Source organism: Diabrotica virgifera, chromosome 9 (genome assembly GCF_917563875.1).
Source record: "Diabrotica virgifera virgifera chromosome 9, PGI_DIABVI_V3a".
In the NCBI taxonomy this organism is placed as follows: Eukaryota; Metazoa; Arthropoda; class Insecta; order Coleoptera; family Chrysomelidae; genus Diabrotica; species Diabrotica virgifera.
Genome location: NC_065451.1, coordinates 148,450,924 through 148,470,061, shown reverse-complemented (window position 1 = coordinate 148,470,061; position 19,138 = coordinate 148,450,924). Strand labels below are relative to the sequence as shown.

General features: G+C 31.8%; 1 protein-coding gene and 1 long non-coding RNA gene across 2 annotated transcripts in view; both read right to left on the bottom strand.

Annotated features, from left to right (window-relative positions):
- Nucleotides 1-645: 645 nt before the first annotated feature.
- LOC126892305 (uncharacterized) lies at nt 646-3,244 on the bottom strand. The gene is made up of 2 exons (XR_007700771.1): nt 2,412-3,244; nt 646-928 (listed from the first exon to the last, which is right to left on the bottom strand). It is a non-coding gene; the product is annotated as an uncharacterized LOC126892305 (long non-coding RNA).
- Nucleotides 3,245-18,873: 15,629 nt separating this feature from the next.
- The window catches only part of LOC126892850 (replication factor C subunit 5-like), a 113,919-nt gene continuing 113,654 nt past the window's right edge, over nt 18,874-19,138 (bottom strand). The window contains exon 7 of the mRNA XM_050662653.1: nt 18,874-19,117. Within this exon, the coding sequence (XP_050518610.1) occupies nt 18,938-19,117 (180 nt within the window). The 3' untranslated portion in view covers nt 18,874-18,937. The remainder of the gene's footprint in view (nt 19,118-19,138) is intronic.

Below are 19,138 nucleotides of genomic sequence, written 5' to 3'. Positions count from 1 at the left end.
CATTAATATTCTCATCAGTATTACAACCAAATCGTGACATTTTGAAATATTGAATATTTGAAATGTCAAAATTGAAATGAAACGAAATGTAGGTATCCATAGCTACATGATTGAGTGAAAACAGCCCATGGGATCTGTTTTCAGTATAATGTTGGTTGTATTCAATCAGATGACCACAAATTAATTGATTTCATTGGATTTCTAATTGAGCAAAAAATTTTCAAAATAATTGGTACAGTACTTTTTATTTTAGAAATTCCCAAAAAAGTATATGAATTTCATACTTTTACACTAGGATAGCCCCTTAAGAAAGGTAAATTTCTAGAGCTGCCTAAAGACAGCCATCATTATTCCTCTTCATAAGGGTGGTGAAAAATCTAATGCCTGCAATTATAGACCTATTGCATTACTACTGGTACTCTCAAATAGGACTCATATTACACAAGTATAAAAACTTGTTGCTGGTATGAGCACATTGTGTAAATGTTAGGATTTAAAGAGGATATAAAAACCTTCAATACAATTATGAGCGTTAGTCTCTTTATATCCTAACATTTTTTTTGTTATTGTTTTAGTTTATTATTGTTTTTTATGACTCTGTAAGTTTTGTGTATAAATTGTACAATTTTCCATGACAATAAAGCATTTTTCTATTCTAAGTTGTCTATTTGTTAAACCAAAGCATTGATTATTATTACAAAATATTAATATAATCAATTAAATAATAATATTAATCTCACAAACAATATAGGAAGTATAGTTAAAAAGAATAAACATAGTAATCCACAAGGAAATAAATCTGCACATAGCTATAGCCCAAAGTAACTTCTGTTGTTTATCCAAATCTTCAATAGTCAAAAACATTTGTGTAAAATTATATTCCAGCAGTTTCTCCTTTTCCTACATTTAAAATAGCTGGTGTTTATTCCTAAAAACAACAAATACATAAATAAAAACTCTAAATTGTATACCATAAAAAAATCATACAAATATGACAAAATATCACAAGAGTATTTTAACATTATTTAAGGACAATTGCCATAATAAGCCACAACAAAAATGTATTAAGCGAAAAAGCTATAGAGCTGAAACAGGAAGTTGCTATGTTTGGTCTATATATTAATGAAAGTAAAAAAAAATACCTAAATGGAATATAACAACGGGTTCTTATCGGTAATAAGAAGTGTTTTTATGCATACAAAGACGTAATGAAAAGTAAGTTACTGTTACTGAATCGTGAGTATTGGCTCCGTGCGTCTCCCCTCTACGTACAGTCACGTGATACGCTGTCAGATTTTGTAAGGACGTTTTAACATTGAGTCTTATGGGATTATTTTGTTAAACTTGAATATTTTATTTTGTAGTAACAATAACCGAAAAAAATTGTTAGAATTCATTAGTTATTAATTTATACTGTAATTTATAGTGCAACAAAAATATTTTCTTTTTCGTTAATAAAGATTTATTGACATAAACTGCGATAGTGAGGTTATGTATACAAAATCAAACTGATAATCAATATTGGAAAGTGAAGAATTTATATCAGATTAAGTGCGTTTTTAATTTCTGTTTATATTAATACATAATATCACTAGCGTGACACGGCATTTTTTTTAAATGTCTCATTTAAACATACACAAAGCGTCCTGATAAAATTTCAAAAAACCGCCACCATGAGCAGGTCGGTCGATTTTGCTTTGACACTTTGTTAACGCTCGGGGCGAATAAGCTTAGAATCTACAAAACAGTAATTAGACCAGTGGTCACATATGGATGTGAAATGTGGACCATCTCAACCACTAATGAAAATCAACTGAGAATATTTGAGCGTAAAATACTAAGGAACATATTTGGACCAACACATTGTAAAGATGGTTCATGGATAATTAAAATGAACCACAAGCTGAATGAACTAATGCAGAGCGCAGATATTGTTAGATTTGTAAAGTGTCAAAGACTAAACTTTCTTGGTCGCTTAGCAAAAATGTCAGATAATCGAGCTGTGATGTCAGAGATGGAAGCCCCAAGGAAATATAACAAGAGGAAGGCCCTGTAACAGATGGATAGACGATGTAGAGAAGGTTCTTAAAACCATAAATATCAGGCAGTGGTGCAGGAAAGTAGCAACAGGGCAGAATAGAAGAATGCTGTTAAGCAGGCAAAGATTTACAAATGGTTGTAGTGTCATTAGAAGAAGAAGATTTAAGGACAGTTTAGGCAGGCTATATGCATTAAGGCATTATTAAGCTTTGCATTTAACCATATTGTAATACACTATATCTTACATGGTCAAGCATGATTTTCTTTACATAACCCTTGTTCTAAACTAGAACCGAATTGGTAAGTACATATATATTTTTATTGTAGACATTTTAAAAACTTATTACTTAGTTGAATTACTTTAAACTTACCACTTATAAAATGTTTACTACATACTCTCATATTTTAATTTGTGGTCTGTTCTCTTTATTGCTTTTATCCAATGTTCCTGCCTTTGTTTGGATAAAATTCATTTAAATGTATTGCATGGGGGAAATGTATAGCCTTGGGAACAGTAAAAAGTGAGGATTTTATCCCTGTCTGTCCTATTCCCGCAATTTACAGGCTTCTCAAGAAAGCCCTTGCTACAAGTCGGTCAAACACAAGGAAAGGTGTTTTTTCTTTTTTGCACACAAACAAATTGACACAAACTGATAATTACTATGGGATAATTCAGTTCTGTAGGCTATAAACAACTTTATATTTAATTTACTATCACAATTTCGCTGCACAATTAACAATAAAAAACAAAACCAAACAGAATATTCGTCTAACAACATCTACAAATAAATGTCAATGTCCAATGTAAACAGTGACTAAATAAAAATAACAGGAAAGACATCAGCTAACTTCGTACTTCTCCTAACTTAAAAATGACGTTTATCATACTGTCGCAGCTTTACTATGTGTAAGAGTGAAGTAGCACTAATCCAAAGAAAAAAGATGGTGTCGTCACTTCGCTTCGAATGACACTCTCTCTATGTCAATATATACCTCTATGTTTAAATCAAATATATCACATAATTATTGTAAACGTGGATTATACAACAAAACAAATTAATATTCAATGTAAATAAGTAAAAACTTAAGAAATAGAGAACAAGAATTAAGTTATAATCTTTTAAGATTTGCAGTGCAAGAGTTTTTGCACTGCATTGTTAATAATTAAAAAACGGCTCCGAACTCTTGGCAAAAAGCGGGTAGGTTTCTTTGTATAAGTTTGTCTACAATAACAACTAAAAAAGTTGTCAGATACCTCGATTATTCCAAGTCGTTATAAAATTAGGTGAAATTTATATTTTTATAGTAGAGGATCTTTTTATAGTAAAGTAAATAATAAAAACAGTAAATATAATAAATAAAACAGATACTTATAGTAAAGAATATAAACAAATATGAAGTGTCATCACCGTAACTGTCAAATAAATGTTACCAATTTATTCTAAAATGTCACCTTCGTTCGATTACAGTTACAGTGTGATCCGAACAAATCTGCTTCATAAAAACGCTTTATAATCCATTTATACAAATTAAATGAAACATATTATTGTGTATTTCTTTAGGTTAACATTAATAGAAATCTTCAAATATTATTTCTACGCGTATATAATAAAATATGTCTAGTGGCTGTAATTCCATTGTACTCGGCAAAGTGATTCTAAAAAAGAACACACCTACCGCCTAAATATTTCAGTTAAAATAAATAACAGTTAGTAAATTAGACGAAGTATGTAGATATATACAGGGTGTAACAAAAATACATGTCATAAATTTAATCACATATTCTGGGACCAAAAATAGTTTGATTGGACCTAACTTACCTTAGTACAAATGTGCACACAAGAAAAGTTACAGCCCTTTGAAGTTATATATATAATAGCACTACGGGCCTTAGAGGCCCATGGCTTGAAAAGTTTGTTTTTTTCTTCATTTTCACGTTTCTTTATGTACTGAGATCTTCTCTGGCTTGATATGTGATTTTTCTCCATTCCTTCCTGTTATTCATTTTTCTTTTCTGACCCTGTAGCACCATTCTTTCCAAATCTTTTTCGACCTCTTGCTTCCATCTATTTTTCGGCCTTCCTCTTCTCTTTCTTGAAGCTGTAGTGTAGTTTAGTACCATTTTTGGAGTCCTCGTGTTTGGCATCCTTTCAATGTGACCTCGCCATGTAAGTCTCTGTGCCTTTATCACTCATTTGAAGTTACAAGATGAAGTGATTTTTTCCAATATATCGAAAACTATTAGAGATTTTTTATTGAAAATGGACATGTGGCATTATTATGGCAGCAGTATCTTACGAAAAAACTATAGTAAAATTTGGACACCCCATAAAAATATTTTGGGGGTTTTGTTCCTTTAAACCCCCCCAAACTTTTGTGCACGTTTCAATTTAATTATTATTGTAGTACCATTTAAACACAACGTTTTAAAAACTTTTTTGCCTCTTATTGCTTTTTCGAAAAGTCAATTTTTATCGAAATATTTTGAATATTTGTCAGATCCACCACATATTTGTATATGGTTAAGTACGATTATGGAGACTTGGTAATAATATGCAGACTTATTTATGCTTTACATTTTTAGGTATATTTTGAACCATATTAAAAAAGAAGCCAGATCTCGATAAAATGTGCCTTATCGAAAAAATACAACGAGGCAAAAAAATTTTAAAAACATTCTGTTTAACTAATGGTACCTCAGTAATAGTTTAGTTTAATTGGAACGTACACAAACATTTGGGGGGGTTTAAAGGAACAAAACCCCCATAAAATTTTTATGTAGACATGTTAAAAAAGAAGTCGCAACTCGATAAAAACTGCCTTATCTGAAAAATACTAAGAAACAAAAATATTGAATTTAACTAATGGTACCACAATAATAAAATTGAATTGGAACGTACACAAAAGTTTGGGAGGATCTAAGGGATCAAGACCCCCATAAAATTTTTATGGGGTGCACAAATTTCACCATAATTTTTCTTTAAGATATTCCTGCCATAATACTGCCACATGTCCATTTTCAATAAAAAATCGCTAATAGTTTTCGATATAATCGAAAAAATCGATTTTCATTTTGTAATTTCAAAGGGCTGTAACTTTTTTTATGTGCATATTTGTACTAAGGTAAGTTAGGTTCATTCGAACTATTTTTGGTCCCAGAATATGTGATTTAATTTATGACGTGTATTTTTGTTACACCCTGTATATACAACCGATTACGCACCACCTTAAAAAGTGGGCATTTTTGATGTCTCGAATTTCCTAAACCTGTTGTTGCATCTAAGTGATTTTTTTATAATATTCTAGCCTAGGCCCTAGGCTATAGGTTAAGTACCTCCTTATGCTTGTCATGCACGGGGAGCTATACTGTAATATATATTATATCACATCGCACTCTATAGTAATGAGTGAGCCTGCACATACGGAACCATTTGTTTCCTGTCTGCAGGCTCACTCATTACTATAGAGAGCGATATGATATAATGTACATATATTACAGCATAGCTCCCTGTGCATGACAAGCTTAAGGAGGTAACCTATAGCCTAGGCTATAATATTATAAAAAAATCACTTAGATGAAACAACAGGTTTAGGAAATACGAGACATCAAAAATACCCCATATTTAAGGTGGTGCGTTAATTTCTTGGAGAAGTGTATTGTAATTTAATGTAAATAATGTAATATCCAATAATTGTAATTTAATATAAGATGTAATATAAGTTCCTTAAAAAATATATTTTTTATTTCCCACGACATTAGATGGATGTTCGGCAGCAAGACATTGGACCAAACTGGGACGTCCTATGAAGGCCAATTGACGTCCACCGAACGTCCCTTCGGATGTTAAGTGGACCTCCATTGGGCGTTTGGCAACGTGGCATTTGGACCAAAATTGGACGTCCTGTTAAGGTCCAATTCACGTCCCCTAGAACATCCGGTTAAGGTCCAATTTACTTCCGATTAAGGTCCAATTTACGTCCGATTAAGGTCCCATTTACGTCCGATTAAGGTCCAATTTACGTCCTATTAAGGTCCAATTTACGTCCGATAAGGTCCAATTTACGTCCGATTAAGGTCCAATTTACGTCCGATTAAGGTCCCATTTACGTCCGATTAAGGTCCAATTTACGTCCTATTAAGGTCCAATTTACGTCCGGTTAAGGTCCAATTTACGTCCGATTAAGGTCCCATTTACGTCCCATTAAGGTACAATTTACGTCCTATTAAGGTCCAATTTACGTCCGATTAAGGTCCAATTTACGTCCGATTAAGGTCCAATTTACGTCCGATTAAGGTCCAATTTATGTCCGATTAAGGTCCAATTTACGTCCCCTAGGACGTCCGATCAAGGTCCAAATTACGTCCGATTAAGGTCCAATATACGTCCCCTCGGACCTTAGATGGACGTCCAATGGACGTTCGGTAGCGCGACATTTGGACCAAAATAGGACGTATAAAGGACGTTCCTCGGACGAAAACGGACGTCCCTAAAGTCCGTGAAGGACGTCCAATGGACGTCCATTGGACGTCCTTGTGCTATTAGGGATATATATATATATATATATATATATATATATATATATATATATATATATATATATATATATATATATATATATATATATATATATATATATATATATAGTGGCTAAAACACCCCCGTGGGGGTAGCGCCGCCTTCACAGGCTCTCTAGATCCATGTTTTCGAGGTGGATCAGTCCTCCATTCTTCTTTTCTTAGACTGCATTACATATCCGGTTCCAGCTCCTTCTGTCTCTTGCTCTTTCTTCTGCATTTCTAATTCCCATGTCCTCTAGATCTCGCTTCACCTCTTCCAGCCATTTGGACCTCGGTCTTCCTCATCGTCTCCTACCGGAGACCACTTTGTTACTATGTTTATTATCGCCTCTTCTCCTGCTCTCCATACATGCCCAAGCCATCTCAATCTTTGTCTCTTTATTCTCCTGACTATATCTTGCCCCTTCAATTCCTCATTTATTTCATTATTTCTTCGACTCCTGTATTCACCTTCTCCTGTTTTTATTGGTCCTAATATTGCCCGAATTATTTTTCTCTCAGTTCTTCTCAAATTTTCTTCGTCGTTCTTGGTCATTGTCATCACTTCTGCTCCATACATTAATGTCGGTCTAATTAATGTTTCATAGAGCCTTAATTTAGTTGTTTTTGTTAATATCTTGCTTTTTATCATTTTTTTGTTGGCTTGGAATGCTCTATTTATTGCCAATGATTTCTCTTTTATTTCGTTTTCTCTTGTTCCATCATTTGACAGCATGACTCCTAGATACTTATATTTACTTACTTCTTCAAATTTGTATCTTCCCACTTTGACCTCACTATTGGTAGGTTTTTTTCCTAATCTTAACATTTTTGTTTTGTTTTCGTTAATACTCAAACCCACTGTTTTTCCTTCTTGAATGAGTTCCTCTACCATTTGCGTTAATATATCTCTTCTCTTTGCCATTATCACGACGTCATCGGCATATGCTACAATTTGACCTCCTCTATTTCTGAGTGTTCCTTTGTTCATTTTTCTATGAGCATCAAGTTAGCTAAACACCTATCACAAATCGATTCGAAAGTAGGTGGATAATTTGCCGCTAATTAGTCGTTAATTAGTTGTGAAAATACCGATTTTGTCGTTTCTTTTTTTTTTATTTTTTTAGGTGCTTTGCTAACTTGATATAAAGTTAGCAAAGCACACCTCCGAAAAATGACTTTAGAGCGTTCGTAGGAGAATCGGAATAGGATTAGTTTTTGCCGCTAATTAGTTGTGAAAAAATTAATTTTCTAAATTAATTTTTTTTTTTGTTTTTTTGGGTGCTTTGCTAACTTGATATAAAGTTGGCAAAGCACGCTTCCATAAAATGATTTTAGGGATTTCGTAAAAGAATGAAAATAGAATGAGAATTTGCCGCTAATTAGTCGCTAATTAGTTGTGAAGAAATTAATTTTCTAAATTAATTTTTTTTTGTTTTTTCGGGTTCTTTGCTAACTTGATATAAAGTTGGCAAGCACACCTCCGAAAAATCATTTTAGGGTTTTCGTAGAAGAATAGGAATAGAAAAAAAATTTGCCGCTAATTAGTCGTGAATTAGTTGTGAGAATACCGATTTTGTCGTTTATTTTTTATTTTTAGGTGCTTTGCTAACTTGATATAAGGTTAGCAAAGCACACCTGCAAAAAATGACTTTCGAGCGTTCGTAGAAGAATGGGAATAGAATGAGAATTTGCCGCTAATTAGTCGCTAATTAGTTCTGAAAAAAATAATTTTTTTAATTAATTTTTTTTTTGTTTTTTTGGGTGCTTTGCTAACTTGATATAAAGTTGGCAAAGCACGCTTCCATAAAATGATTTTAGGGATTTCGTAAAAGAATGAAAATAGAATGAGAATTTGCCGCTAATTAGTCGCTAATTAGTTGTGAAGAAATTAATTTTCTAAATTAATTTTTTTTTGTTTTTTCGGGTTCTTTGCTAACTTGATATAAAGTTGGCAAGCACACCTCCGAAAAATCATTTTAGGGTTTTCGTAGAAGAATAGGAATAGAAAAAAAATTTGCCGCTAATTAGTCGTGAATTAGTTGTGAGAATACCGATTTTGTCGTTTATTTTTTATTTTTTATTTTTAGGTGCTTTGCTAACTTGATATAAGGTTAGCAAAGCACACCTGCAAAAAATGACTTTCGAGCGTTCGTAGAAGAATGGGAATAGAATGAGAATTTGCCGCTAATTAGTCGCTAATTAGTTCTGAAAAAAATAATTTTTTTAATTAATTTTTTTTTTGTTTTTTTGGGTGTTTTGCTAACTTGATATAAAGTTGGCAAAGCACGCCTCAATCAAATGATTTAAGGGTTTTCGTAAAAAAATGAGAATAGAATGAGAATTTGCCGCTAATTAGTCGCTAATTAGTTGTGAAAAAATGAATTTTCTAAATGAATTTTTTTTTCGTTTTTTTGGATGCTTTGCTAACTTGATATAAAGTTGGCAAAGCACGCCCCCATAAAATGATTTTATGGGTTTCGTAAAAGAATGAAAATATAATATGAATTTGCCGCTAATTAGTCGCTACTTAGTTGTGAAGAAATAAATTTTCTAAATTAATTTTTTTTTTCGTTTTTTTGGATGCTTTGCTAACTTGATATAAAGTTGGCAAAGCACGCCCCCATAAAATGATTTTATGGGTTTCGTAAAAGAATGAAAATATAATATGAATTTGCCGCTAATTAGTCGCTACTTAGTTGTGAAGAAATGAATTTTCTAAATTAATTTTTTTTTTGTTTTTTTGGGTGCTTCGCTAACTTGATATAAAGTTGGCGAAGCACGCCTCCCTAAAATGATTTTAGTGTTTTCGTAAAAGAATGAAAATAGAATCAGAATTTGCCGCTAATTAATCGCTAATTAGTTGTGAAGGTATTTCATCCATAAATTCTGTTTTTTTTTTTTTGGTTTTTACGGTGCTTCGCTTACTCAACATTAAGTAGGCAAAGCACGCATCTTTAAAATGATTTAAGTTTTTTCGTAAAAGCATGGAAATAGGATGAGAATTTGTCGCTTATTAGTCGCTAATTAGTTGTGGACGAATTTTTTTAGCAATTTTTTTGATATTATTTTTGTTGTTTCAGGTGCTCCGCTAACTCGATGTAAAGTTAGTAAAGTACACGTTCAAAAAATGATTGAGGCGTGCTTTGCCAACTTTATATCAAGTTAGCAAAACACCCAAAAAAACAAAAAAAAATTAATTAAGAAAATTATTTTTTTCAGAACTAATTAGCGACTAATTAGCGGCAAATTCTCATTCTATTCCCATTCTTCTACGAACGCTCGAAAGTCATTTTTTGCAGGTGTGCTTTGCTAACCTTATATCAAGTTAGCAAAGCACCTAAAAATAAAAAATAAAAAATAAACGACAAAATCGGTATTCTCACAACTAATTCACGACTAATTAGCGGCAAATTTTTTTTCTATTCCTATTCTTCTACGAAAACCCTAAAATGATTTTTCGGAGGTGTGCTTGCCAACTTTATATCAAGTTAGCAAAGAACCCGAAAAAACAAAAAAAAATTAATTTAGAAAATTAATTTCTTCACAACTAATTAGCGACTAATTAGCGGCAAATTCTCATTCTATTTTCATTCTTTTACGAAATCCCTAAAATCATTTTATGGAAGCGTGTTTTGCCAACTTTATATCAAGTTAGCAAAGCACCCAAAAAAACAAAAAAAAAATTAATTTAGAAAATTAATTTTTTCACAACTAATTAGCGACTAATTAGCGGCAAAAACTAATCCTATTCCGATTCTCCTACGAACGCTCTAAAGTCATTTTTCGGAGGTGTGCTTTGCTAACTTTATATCAAGTTAGCAAAGCACCTAAAAAAATAAAAAAAAAAAGAAACGACAAAATCGGTATTTTCACAACTAATTAACGACTAATTAGCGGCAAATTATCCACCTACTTTCGAATCGATTTGTGATAGGTGTTTAGCTAACTTGATGCTCATCATTTTTCTGGTAATATATTATATTGCCATGTTGAATAATGTTGTGGACAAACTATCACCCTGCCTCACTCCTTTGTTTGTTTCGAACTCTTCTGTTTCCCCTATTTGCGTTTTCACACTCACTCTGGTATGACACATCGTCATTTTTATAAGTTTTCTTAATTTAAGAGGTACCTGTAGCGTTTTTAGTATTTCCAATAGTTGCTTTCGTTTGATGGAATCAAAAGCTTGTCTAAAATCTACGAAAAGTATTTCTAAGTTTATGTTAGATTCGTTCGCCTTCTCCATTATTTGTTTTAGTATGTATATCGCATCTTTTGTGGATTTTCCTTTCCTGAATCCACATTGATATTGCCCAATCTTATTGTCTGTTGCTGCCTGTAATCTTCTTTGTATTATGGTTGACAACACCTTATATACTGTACTCAGTAATGTTATTCCCCTGTAATTTTGACATTCTTGTTGGTTTCCCTTTTTATGTATCGTTATTATTTGCCCTGTTTGCCATTCTTTTGGCATTTTCTCTTCTTTCCAGATGTTTACTATCAGTCTGTGTATTTCCCTATGCAACGGTTCTCCTCCTAATTTTATGAGTTCGCTGTTTATGTTATCTTTCCCGGGTGCTCTTCCGTTTTTGTTATTTTTAATTATTTCGATTACTTCTTCGAGTGTTGGCTCATTCGTTCCATTATTTTCCCACTCTTCCTCCATTTCTGTAATCTCTTTTGTTTGATTTTCTGCCAATAACTCCTTGAAGTGTTCCATCCAGACTTCCATATATGGTTGATCTTGTGTTACTATTTGCCCTTGTTTATTTTTAACTCCACTTACTTTTGGTTTGAAACCTCTATTCTGTTCTCTGATTTTTGTGTAGAATTTCTTGGTGTTCTGAGTCTTACTTTCCGCCTCAATTTCCTCTAACTGACGTTCCATGAATTTTCTCTTATGTTGTCTTATTATTTTGTTGCTTTCCTTTCGTTTTTGTTCGTATATGTCTCTATGTTCAATTTTATGTGTCCGCATCCACTGATTTCGTGCTTTTACTTTTTCTTCAACTGATTCTTTACATTCTGTATTGAACCAGTCCTTCTTTTTGTGATTTGCTTCGTCCCTAGTGTAGTCTCCGCCGTGTGGTTAATTGCTTTTTTAATATCCCCCCATATTTCTTCGATATCATCTCTATCCTTATTCAGTGCGGCAATTCTTTTACCTATTTCATCTCCATACTTTTGTATCTCTTTTGCTTCATTCAATTTTTCGATATTCCACCTCTTATTCCTCTCTTTCTGCCTTCTCATTACTTTCATCTTTTGTCTCAGCTTTGCTACCACCAGGAAATGGTCTGAATCTCCGCATGCACCTCTGTAGCTTCTCACATCCATTATACTTGATTGTCTTCTTTTCGATATTAATATGTGGTCTATTTGTGACTCTGTTTTTTGGTCTGGAGAAACCCATGTGACTTGTGTTTTCTTGGATGCTTGAACATTGTACTGCTGATAGACATATTGTTTCCTGTCGCCATGTTGCATATTCTGTGATATTATATTCAAAGATTATAAAAATATTCTTTTATTTTTATAGAAATTTGGCCAATTGGCACCCCGCTCCTAACGATGCTGGATCCTCCACTGTCGCTAAAGCATAAAAAGTACGCCATTCTTATAAAAATAATAATATAACATAAGTATTTCTATAAAAAAAAATAAATATTTTTATAATCTTTGAATATACCACTTGGTTGAGAGGGGGGGAGGTGATCACCCCCATCACCCCTCCCTGGATCCGCCACTGATTAGCGACCACTTAAGGGTAAATATTGTGCTATTAAGGTAGCATTAATGCAATAAAATGCGTGGAGGTGGCGAAAATATGCAAAAATTGATTTTGGGCCACCACTGTGGCTTTGGGGTGCAAATACTGTAAAATGTGCATAGGTCATAATTTGTAGGTTACACTGTGTTGTTTTATTTTACATAAGTACTTTATCGATAAAACGAGCAGATGACGAAAAAAGAAAAACAAAAACTGGAGCCCGCCAAAGCATATATGAGGTTTACGGCGCCACTGTGCCGTAACGGTTGCTTATACGAAAAAAATTAATGGGACCTAATTTTAAGAGTAAATAGTGGTCTTTAACCTTGTATAAGTTTTGTTTAAAAAGAATGCATAGGTAATGAGAAAATCGTAGAAACATCCTCGCCAAGGGATAGGGGTAGTTTTTGCAGTATATTTTCAAGGATAGAGGTGGTTTCCGCAGGGATGTTGGAATAACCATATATATTTTTGAAAAGCACTATTGATGAAGCATATGCCCATATGGATTAAAAAGCAAAAAACAAAAAAAATTTCAACCCCCCATTTTATTTATTTTTTTTTTGCTACAGGGGTTGCACTAGGCAATCGCTTTTGGTGTCCATGCATGGGTAATAATAACGTGCACAAGATGATGTATGAAGCATATTAATAAAGGGCATTGTGTGTGAGGGATTCCAAGAAAATCACTTTATTTATTAATTCTTCTTTTTTTGGGGTGGTTCCGGGGAAAAATGTAGGTGCATTATAAATATTTGTAAATAGCACCAGTACATGGGTAATCGCTGAAAGTCTTTTTACTCTAGCATAAGCGGTTCAGATGGTATAAAAAGGGGTTTTTTTAAAATGTAACACCCTGTAATTAAAAATAGGGCAATTACCCTTAAGTGAAACCTATACCAAAAAATCAGTCATTTATTTATGAATAATTGCCGCAGAATTTCTTCTTAATTTCCGTTACAGTTAGGGAAAAACATATATTTTTTTAAAACATCTTTTTTAAAAACTTGTCAATTTTGGGGCGCCACCCCCGCTAAACGATGGATGATAGACATATGCTGTCGGGAAATAAATCGTAGAAAATATCGTCCTCTTCATATTTTTATAAATAAATTTTTTTGTTTAAGGTACAGGAAGGACTACGTTCCGCAAAAACCACAAATTACCCCCTTTAAAGGGGTAAAAAGGGGGATTCCGGAGCGAAATTTTTTCAGAAAAAGTTAGTCTTATAATAAGCACCCCTTGATATACAAAAAAAAAAAATAAAACCGGACTTGTGTCCATTTTGCAAGGTTCAACCTCTGTTTCCTACACTATAAGAAGGATGAAAAATGTGTTAATAAAAAATAGTACTGTTTCATTTTATCAAATAATTTGCGACTGCAATAAATGTAATAATGCGTTTATTAAATATCTATATAATGACAATATTAAAAACGAGTTACGAAATATTGAAGATTACCTTAAAGACTTTAGCATATATGGTAATATTCTTCCGGTGATGGTACAACATTGGGTTAAGAATGGCTTTCAAAGAATGAAATTACTCTCAGATGCTGACTTAATATTGAAAAAAATTGCGCCTAAGTTACCATCAGAAATAACATGGAAAATATTCGACTACTTAAACATGACTGATCTGAAAACTGTGATACAATCAGATTTATTCAAATAAAAATTATTATTTGTTATTATTTATTCTTCTTCTTCCTGTTTATAAGCAATTCAACTTGTTCATTGTAAACGAGACAATTAATAAAAAACAAACAATTACAATCCCTGCAAACAGAGGCGGTCAGGGTAGGCAAGGTAGGCGCCTCCTAACCTCTTCAAATGTACAATAATAAATTATTTATTAATATAAATTACTTATTTCAAAACTGTAATTTATAAATTTTGATACAATACCTAAGTATCTAAAAATCTAAAATAAAGCAAAGCTACTTTTTAATTCATCTCCGAAGTTGTAATAATTATTGTACGCTCCCCGTTGCGTAGCATTACTATGACGGCTCTACTCTAGGGCAGGCTCTTTTAAAAGTAGCCGAACAGAATTCGCATTTGTCTCACTCTTTACGCTAAGCACAGCGCTGTATTGTCGCTTGCCTGGCCATGTATTTCGGGCTATAGGTAGGCTAGATTGTTTTGAGCCTTTGACATTGGTTTTGCCGAGCTGCATCTCGGGACTGCCAATTGCATGTTTTAGGATCCTGACTAGGGATGACAACGACGTATCGATAAAGTAAAGTTATCGAAATATTTTAAAATTTTATCGATATTTTTATATCGATATTCAACTTTCGATTGATCGGAAAATATATCGATATTTGAGATTCAATATATCGCCCACACAAGATTAATTAGCCATATTGGCAAGATATAAAATTCTAATAAAATCTTATAATGTAAATCATATCCTTATTTTTTTGAGACGCTTAGTATATTATGGGTACTAAAGAAATATTCTACTACACTACTACACTCTAAAAATATTATAATCAAGATTTTCGACCAGTATTATTTTATTTGAATGTCGTATACCCACCCTTGCCCTTAACTTGTTGTCCAAGTTGCAGGCTTGCAGGTAGTACCATATTTTTTAACTTTTAACAATGTTTTTCAAGAGGACAGGCTATGTAAACCCTAATAAAACGATCTCAAATTTACCATTTGTCACGTTCACGTAGTACATTCTATAAAGTTTTAAAATAATTGTATTGTATTGACAAAAACCCTAAAACTCAAGATGTCAATATTACTGGTGTTGGAAGGACCATGTGCTACCAAAACAAGGAACCGCTTAGCAGGCAAACGGTTGTCAACATTAATATTTTAGAATTCACTGCCACAAGAATTAAATTTATTTTGAATATATATATATATATTCATAAATACATACATAAGACATAAATTTATATAAACATACATATAATTATAATTTAAGTAATTTTTAATATAATAGTTTTAAAAATTCTGTATTGATACTGTATGTACTTCTTTACTGATACTCTGTATGTATTAAAAATATTAAAGGATTTTATACGTAAGTGCATCTTTACTTTTAAATTTTGAAGAAAACCTCATCCTTTTGTTTATTATGTTGTATAATTTACTTTTTTAGTAGTTTATTTTAGTAATTCTTTTATTTTATTTAATTATATAAGAATATATCGATATATCGCACCTATCGATATTTTTTCTGATATATATCGTATATCGATATCTTCATTCGATGTATTATATGATACAATATATCGATGTACAATTTGTTTTTGCCATCCCTAATCCTGACTACCAATTCAGAAAAAAAAACGAAAAGTTCGAATTTTGTCATGAAAGTTGGTATGTGGGGTTAGAATAATATTTCTAACAATTTTTCCAAATAACTTTTTGCGATATCTCTAACGCGAAACAAAATATTGAAAATTCGTCCTGTTTGTGAATTCGCAGTAGGCCGCGATTAAAATTTAAATTTCAGTTGACTATCAAAAAATGTAAAACATCAAAATGAATGGCTGCAAAGTTTCAAATCTGTATTTATTTTGATAGCCGAAGTATAAGGGTGTCTTCATCTTAATGCGACACACTCTATACAGGGTGTTTGGTAAAGAATGGGCCATAGCTTAACCCTAGATTCCTGAGCTTAAAATATGTCGATTTAAGCTAACTTACCTTAGTACGAAAGTTGATAATAACCGAAAAACAGGGTGTTAAAGTTAAAACTTGTATTTTATTTATTCTTGAATATTTCCTAACAGACATGGGATAATAACACAAAATTTAATAATCATAAAAATGATGTATTATCCAGAGGGCGCCACATACGCCTTTCAGCGATCATTTAATAGGTTCAATTTTTTTATTACCCACTCTACATACTTTTTGAATCAAAATTTTTATTCTTTTAATATTTTTACTTAAAAAAGGTATACTACATTCATCTCGCTAAACTCTACCGTTTTCGAGATAAACGCATTTTAAATCTGCGAGGCAACATCATTTTTTGCATAATATCATTGTAGTTATTATTATTATCACTTATTACCAGCCTTGCAAAAATCTTTGAAAAGGCATTAGCCGAACGAGTTAATCAATATCTTAAAAAGTTTAACCTGCTTTCTACAAACCAATTTGGTTTTAAAAAAGGATATTCCACTTCAGATGCTATAACATCTGCTACTGATTATTTATATAAGATGCTGGACAGTGGTTCTCCTACTTTAGCAATATTTTTAGATTTAGCGAAAGCATTTGATACTGTTAGTCATCAACAGTTATTAAGTGCTTTGAGCGATCTTGGAATAAGAGGAATACCATATTTACTATTTCAAAGTTATTTAAAAAATAGATTACAAATTGTCAAAATTAATAACAAACTTAGTACTGAAAGAACCATTGAGTATGGTGTGCCTCAAGGTACTGTTTTAGGCCCTTTATTGTTTTCAATATATATAAATGATCTAGCGGCAATGAAAATAAATGGAAAGATTATTTGTTTTGCTGACGACACAGTTATACTTTACACTAGTAATTCTTGGAATGAACTTAAAACTTTGGCAGAAACAGAAACTGTAAAGGTTCTAGATTGGCTAAGTAGGAAACTACTGACAGTTAATACAGATAAAACTTACTTTATACCATTTTCAATATATAAAAATAATTTACCCGAATTCATGGAATTAAATCTAAACTATAATAAGGCGTACATTAAAATAAATAGGAAAGAATACATAAAATATTTAGGCGTTTATATAGATTGTCACTTGAAATGGGATATACATATTGATATGGTATGTAAAACTCTAAGAATGATACTATACAGATTTAGATATCTCAGCAACATTCTTGATTTATCTTTCTTAAAGATGGTATACTATTCCTTAATAGAATCACGTCTTAGATATGCCATTATAGCATGGGGTGGAACATATTCCTCACATTTGATTAAACTCGAAATACTTCAAAGGAGATTTTTAAAAATAATGTTAAAAAAAACTCGCTTATATTCATCAGAACTTCTTTATCAGCAAGCTGGTGTTTTTAAAATTAGACAATTATATTTATTAAACATAATTTTGCATACATACAAAAATAAACAAATATTGAAATCAGTAGATCATAATTACGACACTAGAAGAAAACTTCATGACTATGTAAAAATTATTAGTAATTTTAAATCAATTGGTAAACATAATTTCACATACTATATTCCTAAAATATTTAATTATTTACCCGAAATTTATAAAATATATTTGAGAAAAATAAACTCATTCAACATGATTAAATCCATTTTTAAAAAATTTATTAAGAACACTGGAACTGAATTTTTGAATGCGATCTTTAATTAAATTTATAATATAACTACTAATATATAATATATTTGTTATGCATTATGAGTTGTTATGAGTTATGTATTGTTAATTTTTAATATTTGTTATGCGTTTTTGTATTGTTAATGTTTAATATTTGAATAATGTAATCCCTGAGCACAACCTCTGGTTCTTCAGGGAATTTCTTCTTTTGGTTTATTTACTATTTATTTATATGTGAAAATATTTAACTTAAAATTAATTTGTAATTATGTTAGTATTGAATTATTCTATTATAATATTGTTATATATGAGAGCATAATGAGAAGTAAATAAACATTATTATTATTAGTTACAGCCGAAAAATAACTTAAAATAATAAAAATTTACAAAAATGTATCTCAAATTTTTTCAAATGGAATTTGCGATGCAATGACATAAATATGAGAACTGGCACAATTATTATGGTTTCAAGTTTATTTTTCGGGTCTAACTATAATGATATGCAAAAATTATGTTGTATCGCAGACTTAAAATGAGTTTATCTCGAAAACAGTCGTTGAGCTTAGCGAGATGAATGTAGTATAGCTTTTTTAAGTAAAAATATTAAGAGAATAAAAATATTGATTCAAAAATACGTGGAGTGGGAGATAAAAATAATTGAATGTATTAAATGAGCGCTGAAAGACGTATGTAACGCCCTCTGGGTAATACATCATTTTTGGTGGAAAAATTTAGATTACTCATCCCAAAAAACCCCCGCTTACCAAATTTCGTGTTGTTATCCCATGTCTGTCAGGAAATATTCAAGAATAAATAAAATAAAAGTTTGACACCCTATATTTCGGTTATTATCAACTTTGGTACTAAGGTAAGTTAGCTTAAATCGACCAATTTTAAGCTCAGGAATGTAAGGTTAAGCTATGGCCCATTCTTTACAAAACACCCTGTACCTATATAGGTATGTACATATTATATTATACACTGTATGTGTCGCCTATCCGTATACTGAGGTCACCAGCCGCCACTGCCTCTGAGAAGAGCTAGCCAGAGCAGAGATCTCCATGATTGTCTTTGTTATGATGAGTAGGAGACAATTTAGCTAAGGTTGACTATCCTAAGTCAATCGAGGATTTCAAAAAGGTATAACCCACGTGTTTAGAACCTTACAACACAAAGAAATTAAAACGTCTTTTTAACAAAATTTAGTAAAAAAATATTACATATGAAATAAGAACTTAGCGGAGTACAAAATCAGTGAGATTCTTCTGGAGCTTTGATATCCTTAACATCCTGGAACGCAGATATTAAAGCTGTGAGTTGAATATTCTCATTGGCACCAGCACACAATCGATATTCAATTTCGCCCATCTTCTCGAGCAAATCGATCATGACATCAAACGGAAACTCGATCCTATGGACGTACTTGTGCACCTAGAATAGAATAGAAATATG